The 17325-nt window shown below is 66.9% G+C and overlaps 2 protein-coding genes across 4 annotated transcripts; both read right to left on the bottom strand.

The window, feature by feature from the left end:
* Positions 1 to 251: 251 nt before the first annotated feature.
* ARF3 (ADP ribosylation factor 3) lies at positions 252 to 2725 on the bottom strand. 3 transcript variants are annotated; one of them, XM_065419129.1, is made up of 4 exons: positions 2578 to 2725; positions 1748 to 1858; positions 501 to 625; positions 252 to 413 (listed from the first exon to the last, which is right to left on the bottom strand). In XM_065419129.1, exons 1-4 carry the CDS (start codon positions 2723 to 2725, stop codon positions 252 to 254), a joined length of 546 nt encoding a protein of 181 aa, XP_065275201.1. The 3 variants fall into 3 exon arrangements, with proteins under 3 accessions (XP_065275201.1, XP_065275202.1, XP_065275203.1); XM_065419130.1 differs by having other exon boundaries at positions 252 to 383; positions 528 to 625; XM_065419131.1 differs by lacking the exon at positions 1748 to 1858.
* Positions 2726 to 12786: 10061 nt separating this feature from the next.
* WNT10B (Wnt family member 10B) lies at positions 12787 to 16659 on the bottom strand. Its single transcript, XM_065419514.1, has 4 exons — positions 16619 to 16659; positions 15125 to 15387; positions 13591 to 13952; positions 12787 to 13245 (listed from the first exon to the last, which is right to left on the bottom strand). Exons 1-4 carry the CDS (start codon positions 16657 to 16659, stop codon positions 12787 to 12789), a joined length of 1125 nt encoding a protein of 374 aa, XP_065275586.1.
* Between the last annotated feature and the right edge of the window lie 666 nt (positions 16660 to 17325).

Below are 17325 nucleotides of genomic sequence, written 5' to 3'. Positions count from 1 at the left end.
CCCCATAAATATTTATATATCGATATATTCATCACACGCGCACACACACCGAGATCCGTGCAAACCCCGGGGGAGGGGAGGGACCAGAACCAAGACCCCAAATCAAACCCACAGCAACCGGTGCCGGAAAGAAAGCAAAACCCAACGAGAGGGGGAGGGGGAGAGCCGACGGGTCCTGCCAGCCTGAGAGGGGGGGGCAGAAGGGCGGCTCCGCCCGGCCCCTCGCGGCGCGGGGGGCGGGCGGCTCTCGCTCACTTCTTGTTCTTCAGCTGGTTGGCCAGCCAGTCCAGGCCTTCGTAGAGCCCGTCGCCGCTGGTGGCGCACGTGGCCTGGATGTACCAGTTGCGGTGACGCAGGGAATGCAGGCCCAGCTTGTCCGTGATCTCCGCCGCGTTCATGGCGTTGGGCAGGTCCTGGGGGGCAGAGGGGGGGTTACAGACACCACGGAGAATTCAGCCCCAGGGCGGCCGAGGCTGGAGGGGCCCTGGGACGACACCCACCTGCTTGTTGGCGAAGACGAGGAGCACGGCGTCCCGCAGCTCGTCCTCGGCCAGCATCCGCATCAGCTCCTCGCGCGCCTCGTTCACCCGCTCCCGGTCATTGCTGTCCACCACGAAGATCAGCCCTGGGGGGTGGAGGGAGGGCACTGACACCGGGCACTGGGGGGGGGCAATTCAGACCCCCAGCTAGGGAGCCTCACCCCACTCCGGGGCTGTGTGTGACAGTGCACCCCCAAACCCCTCCTCACCACCCCACCTTGGGGGGTGACAGTGCACCCCCAAACCCCTCCTCACCACCCCTTCTCGGGGGGTGACCGTGCACCCCCAAACCCCTCCTCACCACCCCTTCTCGGGGGGTGACCGTGCACCCCCAAACCCCTCCTCACCACCCCACCCCTCTAATGGGGGGTTGAACAAAGTCATTCACCAATTCTCTTCCCCCCACCCACTCACACCATGGCAGGGGAGGGGGGGAGCAGGTAGGGTGACCAGATGCCATTTGTCCCAATATTCGGGTAAGGAGGCAAGCGGGAGGGAGGCCCTGACCCCGTGGGTGCTCCAGCCCCGGAGCACCCACGGGGAAAAACTGCAGCCAAGCTCCCCCTCCTCGCCTCCTTCTCCCCCCATCCCGTCGCATCCCCGCTACTCCCCCCCTCCCAGCGCTTCCCGCCGCCTAACAGCTGTTTGCCCAGGAGGGAGGGGGCGGAGCGGGAACATGAAAGCGGGGCACTCAGGGGAGGAGGCAGGGCAGGGGCGGGGACTTGGGGGAAGGGGGTGGAATGGGGGCGGAGCGAGGGCGGATGCTTGAGGGGAAGAGGCGGGGGGTGGGTGAGCACCCACCCGGCAGAGGGGAAATCGGCACAGTACGCGTGAGTGGTGGGCGGGGGGGCGAAGAGGCGAGTGGCGGGCGAGCAGTGGGTGGGGGACTGAGGAGGGACGCAGCAAGCCAGCAGGGGGCCAGGGGATGAGGAAGGGTGCAGTGGGGGGGGGGGGCACGAGCGGGGAGGGGGCGGGACCTGGGGCAGAGTAGAGGCGGAGCCTGGGAGGAGCAGGGCTGGACTGTGGGCGGGGCTGACAACACCGATATTTGTGTCCCGATATATGAGTGTTGTGATCTGGTCACCCTGGGAGCAGGAGAAAGAGAAACCTTCTAACCCTCCCTCCCCCCACATATACTCAGCCAGCCCTAGACTATCACTGGGGGGAGGGAAGGCCCCCCAGGAGAGAGGGGGCTCTGCCCACCGTACCCTGGGTGTTCTGGAAGTAGTGCCGCCACAGGGGCCGGATCTTGTCCTGGCCGCCCACGTCCCACACAGTGAAGCTGATGTTCTTGTACTCGACAGTCTCCACGTTGAACCCTGCAAAGGGGGCGGGGGGGTTAGCCACAGTAGGGGGGGGGGCAGCCAGCCCTGCCCCCAGTGGGGGCTCAACCCTCTTTGCCTCGGGCACTTCCGCAGGGTGTCCAGGCACTGGACTGAGACCCAGCAAACTCATCTCACACAGGAGCTTCTCAATGGGCAAAGAAACTGAGGCAGGGAGGGGGGCAGGGCGGTGCAGGTTCAGATGGGGAAATTGAGGCACAGAGGTCAGCAGCTTGCCTCCATGTTCAGATGGCAGCAAAGCTGGGCAAAGAACCCAGGCGTTGTAACTCCCAACTCCTCCCCTCTAACCACTAGACCCCACTCCCCTCCCAGAGCCGGGAGAGAACCCAGGACTCCTGGCTCCCCCACACACACTAACCACCAGCCCCCACTCCCCTCTCAGAGCCAGGGAGAGAACCCAGGAGTCCTGGTTCCCAGCCCCCCCGCTCTACCCACTAGACCCCACTCCCCTCCCAGAGCCAGGGAGAGAACCTAGGAGTCCTGATGAAATGGTCTATGGGGAGCCAAACAACGCTAGACACCAGCCAGGGCCCAGGCCCGTTATGGGTCAGCTGGTCCTTTCCTCCTGCCCCCCCAGGCCAGCACGTGGGGCTGTGTGCTCACAGGACCACGCCCGTGACATGGGAGTCCCCGTCCCCATGGCCGGGCCGGCTGATGGGAGCCCCCAGGGGCCGCGGCCCGGCTCCCGGCCCTACCGATGGTGGGGATGGTGGTGACGATCTCGCCCAGCTTCAGCTTGTAGAGGATGGTGGTCTTCCCGGCCGCGTCCAGCCCCACCATCAGGATGCGCATCTCCTTCTTGCCGATCAGGCTCTTCAGCAGGTTCCCGAAGATGTTGCCCATGGTGGCGGCGGGGGGCGCGGTGCAGGGGCTCCCAGGGCCGGCTCGCTCGCGGTTCCTGGGCAACGGGAAGGGCAAGACCGGCCGGCGTCAGGCGCCTGCAGAGACGGGAGCTCCCAGCGGGCCCGGCTGCAAGGGGGCGCGGGCCCCAGGAGCTCAGCTCCATGGCAGGGCTGGGTCGGGCGGGGCATTGGGTGGCTCAGGCCCCGAGTCCCGGCTCGATGCCTGGCTGACCCAGCCCTGATCCCCATGTGTTCGACAGCCATGGCCAGCAGCGACAGTCAGGGGCCCTGCTGGCCCATTGGCTTCAGGCTACCCAGCCCCATGGCTGGGGACAGAGGGGAGACCCGCCGGCAATCGGTGAGAAGGATCGGCCCGGAGCCCAGGGCAGCGCCACAGGCTGGTTTTGTGCACCACACAAGGGACCTTTCTCCCTGCGTCACAATACTGAAAGGCAGAGCCGGGGGGCAGCCGTGCCAGGCCGTGCCCAGCGCCCACCAGGGCCAGCTGACTCAGCTGCCCTCGCTCCCCCTCCATGGAGTGTCGGCCCCCAAGGCACCGGCAGCAGGGTCACAGCAGGAGCAGCACACGCAGGGCTGGGGGGGTCCACTGTGGGGAGGGGGTCCATTGCACAGGCTCCTAACGCTGTGCTAGCCAATCAAAACAGGACTTCCCCCAGCGCCTGCCAACCGCAGCCCCCAGGAGGTGGGTCCAGACCAGCCTTAACACAGATGGGGAAACTGAGGCACTGAGACAGGGACTTGCCCAAGGCCACGGCGTCAACAGAAGAATTCCCAGCCTCCAGCCACTAGACCCCACTCCCCTCCCCTCCCAGAGCTGGGAACTGAACCCAGGAATCCTGGCTCCCAGCCCCCCACTTCCCCTATGCCTGTACATGGGACCTGCGCAGGGGAAGGGGGCACCGGCACCTCTCACCTTTCCAGACCATTACTCTCTCGCTGGCCTTTTAGGCCATTCCCTGCCCTCGGGGTATCAGCGCCCCCCTGCCCGCCCACGCCAGCGCCTGATCCTTCACCTCTACAGCCTGCCCATGGCACTGCCAGGGCCCCCCTCAGACGCCCCTGGGCCCAGATGCTCCAGACCCATGAGCCCCCCCCCCCCCGCCCCAGAGCACTGGGCCCTCCCAGCAGCCGCCAGGACTCCCAGGGCTGTGACCCACCCACCCAAAATGACTAATAATGAAGCACGACAACGCTCCCTGCCTTCCACCCCCAACACTTCACAAGTGATAATGGGGGGAGCTCCCCCCCAGGAAAACCCACAGGGGGTTCACTCTCTGGTCAGCATGGGGGCAAGACCCCAGGCCCTACTGCCCCCACCCCGGGAAAGAAGGGCCCCTCGGGGGGGGGAGGTAGCCCCCAAGCCTCAGGGGGGACCCTGCTCAGAGAATGGGGCTGCGCCCACTCTTTGGAAGGGCCCTGCCCCCCCCACTTGGCTCTCAGCCCCTTCCACTATTGGGGTCTGCAAATAGGACCCCAAAACCAGCCTCCCCCGGCAGCAGGGGGGCAAGGCCTGCTGCCCCCGTCGGGACGCTGGCCCCCAGCTAGGCTCCCCACTCTCCCCGAGGCACACCGCCCCCCCAGACACCCCACTCTGGATGGGGCCCTGGGGCAAGGGACGCCTGGGTCCAGCTCCTCCGCTGGGTCTGAGACACCCCCACTCCCAGGGCTCCCCAGGCTCAGTGACACGGGCGGGCCGGCTGCCCCCACCAGCCCCTCCAGGTAACAGGCCCCACTGCAGCCCGTGCACCCCCAGATGGCCTGCACCCAAACCCCCACCCTGCCGGGGGATCAGGCCTGCTCCCCCCATGAACCCCACTGAGCGTGCCCCCCCCGGAGTACGGGCCCCATTGCATGCCCCACACCCCGCCCCCAGGGGGCTGGCCTACTCCCTCCCATGCACCCCACTGAGCGTGCCCCCCCGGAGTACGAGCCCCATTGCATGGGGCCCCCAGGGGGCTGGCCTGCTACTCCCGTGAACGCCACTGAGCGTGCCCCCCCCGGAGTACGAGCCCCATTGCATGCCCCCCCCCAGGGGGCTGACCTGCTCCCTCCCATGCACCCCACTGAGCGTGCCCCCCCGGAGTACGGGCCCCATTGCATGGGCCCCCCAGGGGGCTGGCCTGCTCCCCCCCATGCACCCCACTGAGCGTGCCCCCCCGGAGTACGGGCCCCATTGCATGCCCCACACCCCGCCCCCAGGGGGCTGGCCTGCTCCCCCCCATGCACCCCACTGAGCGTGCCCCCCCCCCCGGAGTACGAGCCCCATTGCATGGGCCCCCCAGGGGGCTGGCCTGCTACTCCCCATGCACCCCACTGAGCGTGCCCCCCCGGAGTACGAGCCCCATTGCATGGGCCCCCCAGGGGGCTGGCCTGCTACTCCCCAGGCCCCTGCACCCCGCACCTACCTGCTCCGGCTCGCGCTCTTCCTCCCGCCCCCTCCTCCCCAGCTGACTCTGCACCGACCCCCCTCCCCCCCAGCCGGAAGCAGCAGGCCCCGTGCACGCACCCGGGGATCTCGCGAGAGCTCTCGCCTAACTCTGGGGAGAGGGGGGGCAGCAAACCTCGCGAGATCAGCAACCCATCTCCATGGCAGCAGCTGCAGCAATGCATGGGGGGGGGGGGGATTGCTGCACTAGTGGGGGAGGGGAAGTGCAAGGGGGGCTGCATTGGGGGTGCATTAGGGGAGCTGAGGGTGTGAAGCATCGTGGGTCTTGTGCATGCCTGGGGGCGCTGGGGTGGGGCTGTTACCCGGGGGATGATGCGTCTGTATGGGGGGGTCACATCAGCGTGGGAGTGGGACACGCGGGGGCTGGAGCGTGAATAGGGAGGCTGAGATTCATGATGGTGAGGTGCCAGTGTGTTGGGGGGGGCTGTGGTGCATTAGCGGGAGATGTGCATGGGGGGGCTGTGGTGCATTAGCAGGGTGACGTGCATGGGGGGTCATGATGCATTAGCAGGAGATGTCCAGGGGGGTCATGGTGCATTAGCAGATGTGCATGGGATGATGTGCATGGGGGGCCCGTGGTGCATTAGTGGGAGATGTGCATGGGGCTGTGGTGCATTAGCGGGGGTGACGTGCATGCAGGGGTCGTGGTGCATTAGTGGGAGATGTGCAAGGGGGCTGTGGTGCATTAGCGGGGGTGACGTGCATGCGGGGGTCGTGGTGCATTAGTGGGAGATGTGCAAGGGGGCTGTGGTGCATTAGCGGGGGTGATGTGCATGTGGGGGTCGTGGTGCATTAGTGGGGGTGACGTGCATGCAGGGGTCATGGTGCATTAGCGGGGGTGATGTGCATGCAGGGGTCGTGGTGCATTAGCGGGAGATGTGCATGGGGGCTGTGGTGCATTAGCAGGGGTGACGTGCATGCAGGGGTCATGGTGCATTAGTGGGGGTGACGTGCTTGCAGGGGTCGTGGTGCATTAGTGGGAGATGTGCATGGGGGTCTGTGGTGCATTAGCGGGGTGACGTGCATGCAGGGGTCATAGTGCATTAGCGGCAGATGTGCATGGGGGGCTGTGGTGCATTAGCGGGCTGACGTGCATGCGGGGGTCATGGTGCATTAGTGGGAGATGTGCAAGGGGGCTGTGGTGCATTAGCGGGGGTGATGTGCATGTGGGGGTCGTGGTGCATTAGCGGCAGATGCGTATGGGGGCTGTGGTGCATTAGCAGGGGTGACGTGCATGCAGGGGTCGTGGTGCATTAGCGGGGGTGACGTGCATGCAGGGGTCGTGGTGCATTAGCAGGGGTGACGTGCATTAGTGGCAGATGTGCATGGGGGGCTGTGGTGCATTAGCGGGGGTGACGTGCATGCGGGGGTCGTGGTGCATTAGTGGGAGATGTGCAAGGGGGCTGTGGTGCATTAGCGGGGGTGATGTGCATGTGGGGGTCGTGGTGCATTAGCGGCAGATGTGCATGGGGGCTGTGGTGCATTAGTGGGGGTGACGTGCATGCAGGGGTCGTGGTGCATTAGCAGGGGTGACGTGCATGCAGGGGTCATAGTGCATTAGCGGCAGATGTGCATGGGGGGCTGTGGTGCATTAGCGGGGGTGACGTGCATGCGGGGGTCGTGGTGCATTAGTGAGAGATGTGCAGGGGGGCTGTGGTGCATTAGCGGGGGTGATGTGCATGTGGGGGTCGTGGTGCATTAGCGGCAGATGTGCATAGGGGCTGTGGTGCATTAGCAGGGGTGACGTGCATGCAGGGGTCGTGGTGCATTAGCGGGAGATGTGCAGGGGGGTCACGCTGCACAAGTGGAGAGGGCGCAATGCAGTAGGAGGAGGCTCCCCTGCAGCGTGAGTAAGGGATAAGGCAGGAACAAAGTTCCCCATGTGACCATCGGCTGCCCCCCCCCCCCGCCCCGTCCCCAGCTCGGCCTGGCCCAGTCGCTGCATACAGGCAGGTTGCTCCAGCCCCTGGGGTGCTGCTTGCCCAGAGCAGAACCCCCCACCCCGGGGAGCCAGCTTGCCCCTGGCTTACTGTGGCAGGGTCCGTGGGGTGCACCCCACGGCAGCCAGAGGGACACACAGGCGCTGCACCCCTCTGCCACTCGGTGCTGCTGCATTGCCGGATTGGCACTCCGGAGCCGTGGATTCTATCCCCTGTTCTGCTGGGTGACCTGGGGCAAGTGCTGGTCCCTTCTCTATGCCTCAGTTTCCCCTTCTGTAAAGTGCTTTGGGATCCCTGGGTGAGAGGTGCTAGATAAGAGCTGGGTATTGATTATTAGCCCCAGCCTCCCTCCCAACCCTGCCACCTGGACCTGCCTCGAGGGAGTGAGGGAGCCTCTCCCCTGCTCTCAGAGCCTCCCCTTCCCTGGCTCTGCTGGGGCCCTCGCACATCTGGCCATAGTGCAGTGAGATCATCCCTCCCCATGGCAGGGCTGTCGAGTGGTTAGAACACATTACGAGGAGCCAGGACTCCTGGGTTCTATCCCCGGCTCCGGGAGGGGCGTGGGGTCTAGTGGGTTGGAGGAGGAGGGGGCTGGGAGCCAGGACTCCTGGGTTCTATCCCCAGCTCCAGGAGGGGCGTGGGGTCTAGTGGGTTAGAGAAGGAGGAAGCTGGGAGCCAGGACTCCTGGGTTCTATCTCCGGCTCCGGGAGGGGCGTGGGGTCTAGTGGGTTGGAGGAGGTGGGGGCTGGGAGCCAGGACTCCTGGGTTCTATCCCCAGCTCCGGAGGAGCGTGGGGTCTAGTGAGTTAGAGAAGGAGGAAGCTGGGAGCCAGGACTCCTGGGTTCTATCCCCGGCTCCGGAAGGGGCGTGGGGTCTAGTGAGTTGGAGGAGGAGGGGGCTGGGAGCCAGGACTCCTGGGTTCTCTCCTGGCTCTGCCATGGACGGATCTACTGCATCTCGTTCAGCGGCCCCGGCCCTGCGCCCCGCTGGGATATGGGTGGGGGGAGCTGCCAATGCCACTCTCCCCCAGCAGGTGGCGCACTGCGCCTTGCAGTGTGGACGCACACGGGCGGAGAGGGGTACCTCTGGGGCTGGGCATGGCCACACCTGCGCAGTGGGCAGCCAGGCTGGGCACCCGCCGGCTGGGAGCCAGGATGCCTGGGTTGTGTCACTGCAGGTGGGTCAGTGCACTTCAACTGCAGTCTGGGAGTCGGGGCTCCGGGGTTCCCTCCTCCCCCAAGGCATGAGTGCACTGCACACAGAGCCCCCCCCCCGAGCCCCTCTCACTGCACACAGAGCCCCCCCCGAGCCCCTCTCACTGCACACAGAGCCCCCAACTCCCCCCGAACCCCACTCACTGCACACAGAGCCCCCCCCGAGCCCCTCTCACTGCACACAGAGCCCCCCCCTGAGCCTCTCTCACTGCACACAGAGCCCCCAACTCCCCCCGAACCCCACTCACTGCACACAGAGCCCCCCCGAGCCCCTCTCACTGCACACAGAGCCCCCCCGAGCCCCACTCACTGCACACAGAGCCCCCCAAGCCCCTCTCACTGCACACAGAGCCCCCAACTCCCCCCGAACCCCACTCACTGCACACAGAGCCCCCCCAAGCCCCTCTCACTGCACACAGAGCCCCCAACTCCCCCCGAACCCCACTCAGTGCACACAGAGCCCCCCAAGCCCCTCTCACTGCACACAGAGCCCCCAGCCCCCCCTGAGCCCCACTCACTGCACACAGCCCCCCCGAGCCTCCCTCATTGCACACAGAGCCCCCAACCCCCCCGAGCCCCACTCACTGCACACAGAGCCCCCCCAAGCCTCTCTCACTGCACACAGAGCCCCGAGCCCCACATACTGCACACAGAGCCCCCAACCCCCCCGAGCCCCCCTCACTGCACACAGAGCCCCCAACCCCCCCGAGCCCCCTCACTGCACACAGAGCCCCCAACCCCCCCGAGCCCCCTCACTGCACACAGAGCCCCCTACCCCCCCGAGCCCCACTCACTGCACACAGAGCCCCACTCACTGCACACTGTACACACACAGAGCCCCCCAAGGGCATCACTCACTGCACACAGAGCTCCCCAGTGCCCACTCACTGCACACTGTACACTACATGTGCACACTGCACACAGAGCCTTGCACACTGTATGCACACACATAGAGCCCTGCTCATGGTACACACACACAGCCCTGCACTCTGTACAATCCCCCCCCCCCCCCCCCGCGCTGGAGGTTGGGCTGGGCTGCAGGGCAGGCTGAGGTCAGGGCAGGGCCTGTGTGTTTGCAGCGTGAGTCAGAGCCTGCAGCTCCCTGGGAGTGTCCCGCCTCAGCTGCTAGGGGAGCAGGATGCTGGCAAGCGGGGCCTCCCCAGGGCAGGTGCAGCCCCCCCATTGACGCCCCTCAGCCCTGCCCCAGGGGGGGGCGGGGGTAGACTGCATGAGGCTTCCACACTCAGTGACCCGCCAGCCCCATGGCCAAGGCTGTCTCCCACACCCTGCTGCCCGGCTCATCTGCCCCCGGAATCCCAGCACACTCTGCTGGGGTCTCTGCCCGGGGGGCTGGGCCCTGAGCTGGGGGCCCCTGGCTCGGCATCCTGGCTCCCAGGAGGGTCCCTCTAGCCCGCTGCCCGTCCCCCACTGCTGCAGAGGAAATGCACCACCCCTGGGCGGCCCAGAGGGGAGGCCCCTGCCCCACCAGGTCGGGGTTGCCTCATTCCCCGTGAGAGAGGGCGTCTGCATGCACAACAGCCTGACCCCGCCCAGCTCTCCTCCCCTCTCACGCCCAGTGGCTGTGAGTTCCACAGGCCACCCGCCTGCCATGCAAAGGGCACCCACCGGGTTCGTGTTTACATTTGCTGCCCGTCGGTCCTGCCGAAGGCCCGGGGGGCACTGGCGGGTGTGCGGGGTTTCCCCTGCAGAAGCACTGCCCCACTCTGGTCTCGGGGGGAGGGGGGGTCCGGTGCAGTTTGAAATGGGGGGGGCGAGGCAGGTCCGGGGGGGGGGGGCAGGGTGATGCACCCTCCCTGGCTAATGTCTGTGCAGCCTCTGGCAGATCTGGGGCCTGCGCTCCCTGGGAATGTTCCTCACCCCAGGTCAGCGGGGGGGGGAGGGGGAGGGGAGAGGCTGACAGTGGCCCCCCTGCCTGGAGGTGGTCGGGGGAGGGGCACTGCAGCAAGGAATGTAGATGGTCAAGGCCAGCTGGGCTGGGACCCCTCGGCAGCCCCCGCAGCATCCCCCCAACCCCACCACTGCCCTCTGGTGCCTTCGGCTCAGGCTGGTTTCTCTGTGCGGGGTGTGTGTGTGTGGGGGGGTCTACTCCACTGGGATCATGGCACACAAAATCCACTGGGGCAGAGGGGAGCGTGTGTCCCAGGAGCTGCTAGCCAGGGGCCAGCTGGTCTCGGGGTCGGGTCGGATGGTGGGGGCAGCGGGTTGAACCCCAGAAAACTCACCTCACAATGAGATAGTAATGGGCTCTGGTCACCACCCTCCTAGGGCCGGATTTGAACCCGCAGCCTAGCAGGGCAGTTCCCTGTCCTGTAGCCTCCCTGAGCAGCCGCTATCAAATCCCTGCAACAAACCGTCTGCTTCATGGGTCAGGACCACCCGGCTGCTTTCCACTGCCCCCAGCCTTCTCCCCTGAGCACCAGGCCTCTGCTTTGCCCAAGCCACGGGGCTTGGAGCTGAGAACCTGCCATGCCCAAGCAAGCCACTGCCACCAGGGAGCTCGCCGCCCCATTGGGGGCACTGCTGTAACGAGACACAAGGACCCGTCTGCACGAAGTCTCAGCTGTGGGGGCACTGCTGTGAGGAAGCTCGCAGCACTGTTATCAGCTGTGGGGAGCTCAGCCCTCCAGCCACATGCCATGTGGGTTCGCAAGGAAGGCATGAGTCCTGGCTCCCAGCCCCCCCCCCCACTCTAACCACTGGACCCCACTCCCCACCCAGAACCAGGGATAGAACCCAGGAGTCCTGGCTCCCAGCCCCCCCCCCAACCACTGGACCCCACTCCCCACCCAGAACCAGGGATAGAACCCAGGAGTCCTGGCTCCCAGCCCCCTCTAATCCTCCTTCCTCACAGTTTCCATTTAACAAATGTTTAACCAACATATTTGCTGGGCCTGGGCTGGGAACGGGCCTTGCTGCCCCAGGGCTCCCTGCCCCTCCCCAGCAAAAGGGTCCGTGCGAGGAGCCCTGCTCCCGCGCCAGCCCCGTCCAGCGCCTGCACCCGGGAGGGGCACAACAGCAGAGGGGACCTGAGCAGGCCCCACCCGGCGAGCGTCGGCGCAGGAAGGGGTCTGTGCAGCGCCAGGCACTGCAACCCGGTGCCAGTGAATTCACCGCAGTCACTCCCCAGGCAGGTGCTTTTACTGACAGGAACCGGCGGTTGCTGCTACAATAGCCAAGCAGGGCCACGCTTTGCCGTGAGAATCGGGTACAGGTGTGAAAACAGGCCGTGAGACACGGAGCGCACAGACCGGGTAATGCTGATCGGGCTCTGAACCCCTGAGCTCTCTGCCCTAGAGCAATAAATTAACCCTGCGGCGTCCCCCACCCCGGCCCCCTGCTGATACCCACCCCCAGCCCCCAATGCCCGGAGCATCCCAATGCCCCAAACCTGATATCCCACTGTGTCCCCCCGGCCCCCACTGCGTCCTCCTGACCTCACTGCTCCACCCTGACCCCCCACTGCATCCCTGCCCCCCACTGCTCTGCCGACCCCCACTGTATCCCCAGAGCCCCCACTGCATCCTCACAACTCCCCACTGCTCCGCCGACCCCCACTGCATCCCCCCGACTCCCACTGCTCCGCCCCAACCCCCACTGTGTCCCCCCGGCCCCCACTGCGTCCTCCTGACCTCACTGCTCCGCCCCAACCCCCACTGCTCCACCCTGACCCCCCACTGCGTCCCCCTGGCCCCCACTGCGTCCCCCTGACCCACACTGCATCCCCCACCCCCACTGCTCTGCCGACCCCCACTGTATCCTCACAGCCCCCACTGCATCCCCACAACTCCCACTGCTCCACCCCAACCCCCACTGCATCCCCGCCCCCCACTGCTCTGCCCCGACCCCCACTGCTCCTCCCCGACTCCCACTGCTCCACCCCAACCCCTCACTGCGTCCTCCTGATCCCCCACTGTGTCCCCCCGGCCCTCACTGCTCCTCCCTGACCCCTCACTGCGTCCTCCTGATCCTCACTGCATCCCCCCAACTCTCACTGCTCCGCCCCACTCCCCATACCCCCACTGCCCCCACAGCATCTCCCCAACCCCTCCACTGCTCCGCTGATCAGCCCCCCCATCCCCACTGCTCCTGCAGCGTCCCCCTGGCCCCACCCCTGAAACCCCATAACACCCTCTCTGCCCCCCCATGCCGCTGCTCCCCCACTCCCCTGCAGCATTTAAAGCATTTGCAAAATTTGCTTAGCTTCCCCCCGGCCCCACTGCAGCGCCCTCCCCCCTCCCCCCTCCCCACGCTTCTTGTTCCCTTCCCACAAAGCCCTAGGAGTTACGGCCGCAGAGCTGGGGTGCTGCCCCTCTATTTGGCCCGCAGCCTTTGCACCCCCCCCGAAACACCTGCAGGGACCCCCGTGTCAGGCAGCGGGCGGGGGCTGCTCCAGCCATGCTGCCGGGGCAGGAGGCAGGGCTCACTTGCAGACGCTGAGCCAGGTGCTGTGCCGGCACTGCTCGCACAGCACGGAGCAGCACCAGTGGAAGTGGCAGCGGCAGCGCTCGCGGCGCGTCTGGCGCAGGAGGTTGTGGCCTCGCCCGCAGCACAGGCTGGCGCACCCGTCCGTGCGGGGGCTGGTGCGGTTGCAGGCGCGGCCGCGGGTGCCGGGCGAGTCGAGCGCCGGGTCGTGCTCGCAGAAGTCGGGTGATTTCTCGAAGAAGACCAGCTCGCGGGCCAGGCGGCGCTGGCCCAGCCGCGGCCCGAACACGCCGCTGTTGCGGTTGTGGGCGCTGATGAAGGCGGCGTGTTGCATCCGCTCCCGCAGCACCGCGCCCACCAGCCGGAACTCGGGCGCCACCGGCCAGCACGTGCGGAACTGGCAGCTGCCCGACGTGCCGTGGCACTTGCACTTGCGCTTCATGTTCTCCGCCACCACCTGTTCCGGGGGAGACGGGTGAGCCGGCGGAACTCCCCGCCACTGGACCGTGCAGCAACCTGCCACGGGGGCCTGCCACTGCTGATCCCCGGCTGCTCCCTCTGGGGCTCAGGATGGAGCCCCCCACACACACACATGCAGAGTGAGCTGCACCCTTCCTGCTTATGCTTGGCCTGAGGCATCTGCCATGGGCCTCCCAGTGAGCAGCAGTGACCCTGCCCCTCCGCCCCTGCCCCCTAGCATCCCTCCCCTCCTCTCCTTGCCCGCTGTGCCCCACAGGCACTGTGCCCCTCCCCCAGTGCCAGTGCCTCTCCCCCCCGTGCCCCTGCCTCATGGGCACCGTACCTGCCTGCCCACCCAGTTGTTGTGGATCCTCATCCGGGCCTGGATGTCGCGTGGCGCCTCTCGTGAGTCCAGGAAGTCCCGGGAGAAGCGCTCCCCGAAGCTGATGTCGGGCCCGCAGCCGCCCCACTGCCAGGTGTCCTGCGGGCCGGGCTCGCCCAGGAGTGAGGCCAGGTGAAGGGGGAGGCCCTTGCCCCGGGACAGCGCCTGCAGCTGCCTCAGCTTCAGCCGTTGCTTCTCCTGGCCGCCGTGCTCCCCCCACGCGCAGCCGCAGCCCTGCAGCTTGCCCAGGCTACAGGCTGTGGCCACCGAGTGCATCACGCCCGCCGCCAGCAGGGAGAAGGTGAAGGCGCTTTCCCGGAAGCCTGGGGAGCACATGGGGAGCGGGTGAGCTGGGGACCAGGCCAGGTCCCTCCCAAGTGCCTCCCAGGAGACGGGGAGGAACCCAGGCACCCGTGGCTGGGGATTCATCTCTCCCCTGCAGAAGTGCGGCTGCCTCTGGGGTGGAGCATGAGGCAGCCCTGTAGGCGAGGAGGAACAGAGTACCCAGCTGAAACTGGCCGGGCGAGGGGAGGGGGAACAGGGTCACTGGAGTGGGATTTCAGCCAGGACTCCTGGGTTCTTTCCAAACACACCCAGGATCCTTGCTGCCCAGAGCAGTCAGCTCGACTCCCCCCAGCTCTGCCAGTGCCCCCAGTCGCGACCCACAGCTCCCTGCTCTCCCTCTTCTGATTCTGCCCCTCACAGAAACCACTAACCCCGCTGAACTGTGCTGAGACCAGCTGCACTCGCTTCACTTGTGACCGAAGCGGGTGTTTGAAGGCAGGTCTCCAGAGCCGACACCTTCAGTGCCCCTCACCCTGCTCCTCAAAACTTCCCACCCAGCCACACTGCCAAGCTCCACGGGCATGGACGGGCTACAGAGCTGGGACCTTGGGGCACCTCTGCCGAAGCTGCCCCGTTAGCACCAGCTGGGCGTTGGGCTGAGACCCACAGAACTCCCTGCGCCCCGGGAGCTGCCCGCCCCGGCAGGAGCAGGCAGGCCGCGGCTGGCTCCAGCTCCCTCGCTTTGATCCTGGGTTTATTCTTAGCTCCTCTCCCTTGATGCAGAGGCCAAGGCAACATCAGAGGCCGCTCCAGGCTACGGGGAGCAGGGACGGGGCGGCCCCGACGCACCATGAGAGCAGCACTGGGGGGAGGAGTCGCAGTGGAGGGGCCAGCAGGGATGGGCACAGATGGGCACAGGGCAGGTTGTGCTGTGGGAGGCCGGGGCAGAGCTGATGCCCCGGTGCTGAGGGGCCAGGCTGGGGAAGCGCAGAGCAGGGTGGGGAGGGTTGGCACAGCACTGAATGCCTGCAGCCTCCCCCCCCCCCCCCCGCCCAGGCCCCTGTCTCCTTCCCTGTCCTGCCCCAGCCCCTCCACGTGCTCCTATCCCCACCCCAGACAGGCCTACACCAGGCACTGCAAACCCCACAGCTGGGCACCCTTCCCTGCTCGCAAGTGCCCAGGGCATGGATCCCCCTACTCCACCCCTCACCTCTCTTGAGGATGGCGCTGTCCTGCAGCACCTGGCCCGCCCCCTCCAGACTGGAGCAGTTCCAGCGCTGGTCCCGCAGCTGGTGTTGACACTCCTGGGTGGCGAGTTGGATGCCCTGCAGGGCCGAGGCGGTCACATCTGGGCTACGTACGCACAGGCCCATCTGGCGCTTGCTGAGCCCCGGCAGGGTCAGGCACACCGTGTTGGGGGTCAGGACAGGGTCGCTCGGTAGCTTCAGCCCCAGAATGTCATTACCCAGTACCCTGGAAGGGAAGTAAAGCACGTGAGAAGAGCAGAGGGGAGAGAACCCAGGAGTCCTGGCTCCCAGCCGCCCTTCGCTCTAACCACTAGACTCCACTCCCCTCCCAGAGCCGGGGAGAGAATCCAGGAGTCCAATGTGCCATGCACGCTCCAGCCCTGCCAGCAGCTGGGCCCATGTGCAGCCTGCATCACACGTGTGTGCAAGGCGTGCAAACCCAGGCCCCTTCCCCCCACCCCCGCAGGAACTCTGCACCTGGCCCCGTTTGCAGGGGAAATTCCCCCCTCACCCACACACCCCTCCCTGGAACCACATTAAAGGGGTTTGAGGATTAGGTGCGTCACCCTCCGGCTCGGCACCCCGGGGGTGGTGGTGTTCCCATGATGATGCGAGAGCCCCCTGCCCCCCAGGTCTAGAATAGGGGTTTCCATGGCAATGGAGGGAGGGGCACGCATAACCTGGGTGGCCGTGGAGAAAAACATCTGGAAGCTGAAGGGGAAATAGTGAAGCTTCTTGCCGTGAGGAGGGAACGTAACCCCCCCACACAGTGACCCCCCAACCCTCAGGAGATCCCCCCCTACAAACCTCCCCTAACGCCCCATGACCTCCCACGAGATCCAGCCCCCCCCATAATCCTCCTCAGCTCCCCCATTAGAGTCTCCCATAGCCCTCCATGGCACACCACGAGATCCACCCCCCATAACCCTGCACAAAATCTAGTCGGTGGCCTTCTCCTGGCTCCCAGCCCCCTTCTACCCACTAGACCCCACTGCCCACCCTGAGCTGAGTTAGAACCCAGGAGTCCTGGCTCCCAACCCAGCCCCCTGCTCTACCCACTAGACCCCACTGCCCGCCCTGAGCTGAGTTAGAACCCAGGAATCCTGGCTCCCAACCCAGCCCCCTGCTCTACCCACTAGAGCCCACTCCCTGCCCAGAACCAGAGTAGAACCCAGGAGTCCTGGCTCCCAGCCCAGCCCCCACTCTACCCACTAGACCCCACTCCCTGCTGGGGGGAAGGGTAGAACCCAGGAGTCCGGGCTCCCAGCCCCTGGCCCAGGTGGCCCCGCGGGCAGAGGGTGCAGGGGGGTATTGGGGGGGGTACCTGGCTGAGTCGCGGCGGGGGCAGACACACACCTGCGGGCTGGGCAGGGAGCCGGCCAGCCAGGGACCCCGCTGCCTCCTGCCCCCGCGTGACCGCGGCCCTGCCACCCCCTCCCCCCTCCCCCCCCGCTTACCGGCTCCAGAGGCAGAGGGCGAGGAGGGGGGCGAGCCCCATGCTGCGCTGTGGCTGGCGGGCGCCGGGGCTGCTCTGGCGGGCCGGGCAGCGCCTCCTCCCTCATGTCCCGGCCCGGGGAGGAGGGGGGGTCGTCTCCTCCTCCGGGCAGCCGCGGCCTGGGGGCTGGAAGGGGCCGGGGGTCGTTAGTGGGGGGAAGATGTCCCAGCCCCCTCCCATGTCCCCCGCAACGTCCTGTCATCTCCGGGGCCTCAACCCCTTATAGGCAGGGAAACTGAGGCAGGACAGGGAGAGCCCCGGCCCCGCCCTCACCAAAGGGCTCCCGAGGGGTTACCCCAGCCCAGCCCCCTTCAGCCAACGGGCTCGCAGGGACATCGGGGTCCCCCGGAAAGTCCTGGGGGCGAACCCAACACAGCCTCCGCCCGTCCTTCCTCCGTCACACACCGGTCAGTCTGTCCGCGCCGCCCGGCCCCCACCGCCCGGGGGAGCCCAGACGAGCGCCCCCCCACCAGGCGCTCGATCGTGCACCCTAAGGTGCCCTGCTCCGGGGGTGGGGGCGGGGCTGGGAACGCGGGTCCCTCCCTCTCCCCGGGCAGCGGGAGCTTGTACCGCATCTGCCAAGCTGGGCGGGTCCCAGCCTCCTCCCCACCCCCACCCTGCCCCTGGGGCCAGGCTGCAGCCCCCCCCCCCCCCCCGGGCGGGGATCCC

This window comes from Emys orbicularis, chromosome 19 (assembly GCF_028017835.1).
Source record: "Emys orbicularis isolate rEmyOrb1 chromosome 19, rEmyOrb1.hap1, whole genome shotgun sequence".
In the NCBI taxonomy this organism is placed as follows: Eukaryota; Metazoa; Chordata; order Testudines; family Emydidae; genus Emys; species Emys orbicularis.
Note: the sequence above shows the minus strand (reverse complement) of the source record. Positions and strands in the feature narration are given on the sequence as shown.

Excerpts from the sequence above, each read along its gene's own strand:
- ARF3 (XM_065419129.1), bottom strand. The coding sequence starts at position 2,725 with ATGGGCAACATCTTCGGGAACCTGCTGAAGAGCCTGATCGGCAAGAAG. Across the intron at positions 1,859-2,577 it reads CACCACCATCCCCACCATCG|GGTTCAACGTGGAGACTGTC; the intron begins GTAGGGCCGGGA and ends CCCCCTTTGCAG. Across the intron at positions 414-500 it reads TCGTCTTCGCCAACAAGCAG|GACCTGCCCAACGCCATGAA; the intron begins GTGGGTGTCGTC and ends TCTGCCCCCCAG.
- WNT10B (XM_065419514.1), bottom strand. The coding sequence starts at position 16,659 with ATGGGGCTCGCCCCCCTCCTCGCCCTCTGCCTCTGGAGCCG. Across the intron at positions 15,388-16,618 it reads GCCCTCTGCCTCTGGAGCCG|GGTACTGGGTAATGACATTC; the intron begins GTAAGCGGGGGG and ends CTTCCCTTCCAG. Across the intron at positions 13,953-15,124 it reads CAGCGCCATCCTCAAGAGAG|GCTTCCGGGAAAGCGCCTTC; the intron begins GTGAGGGGTGGA and ends TGTGCTCCCCAG.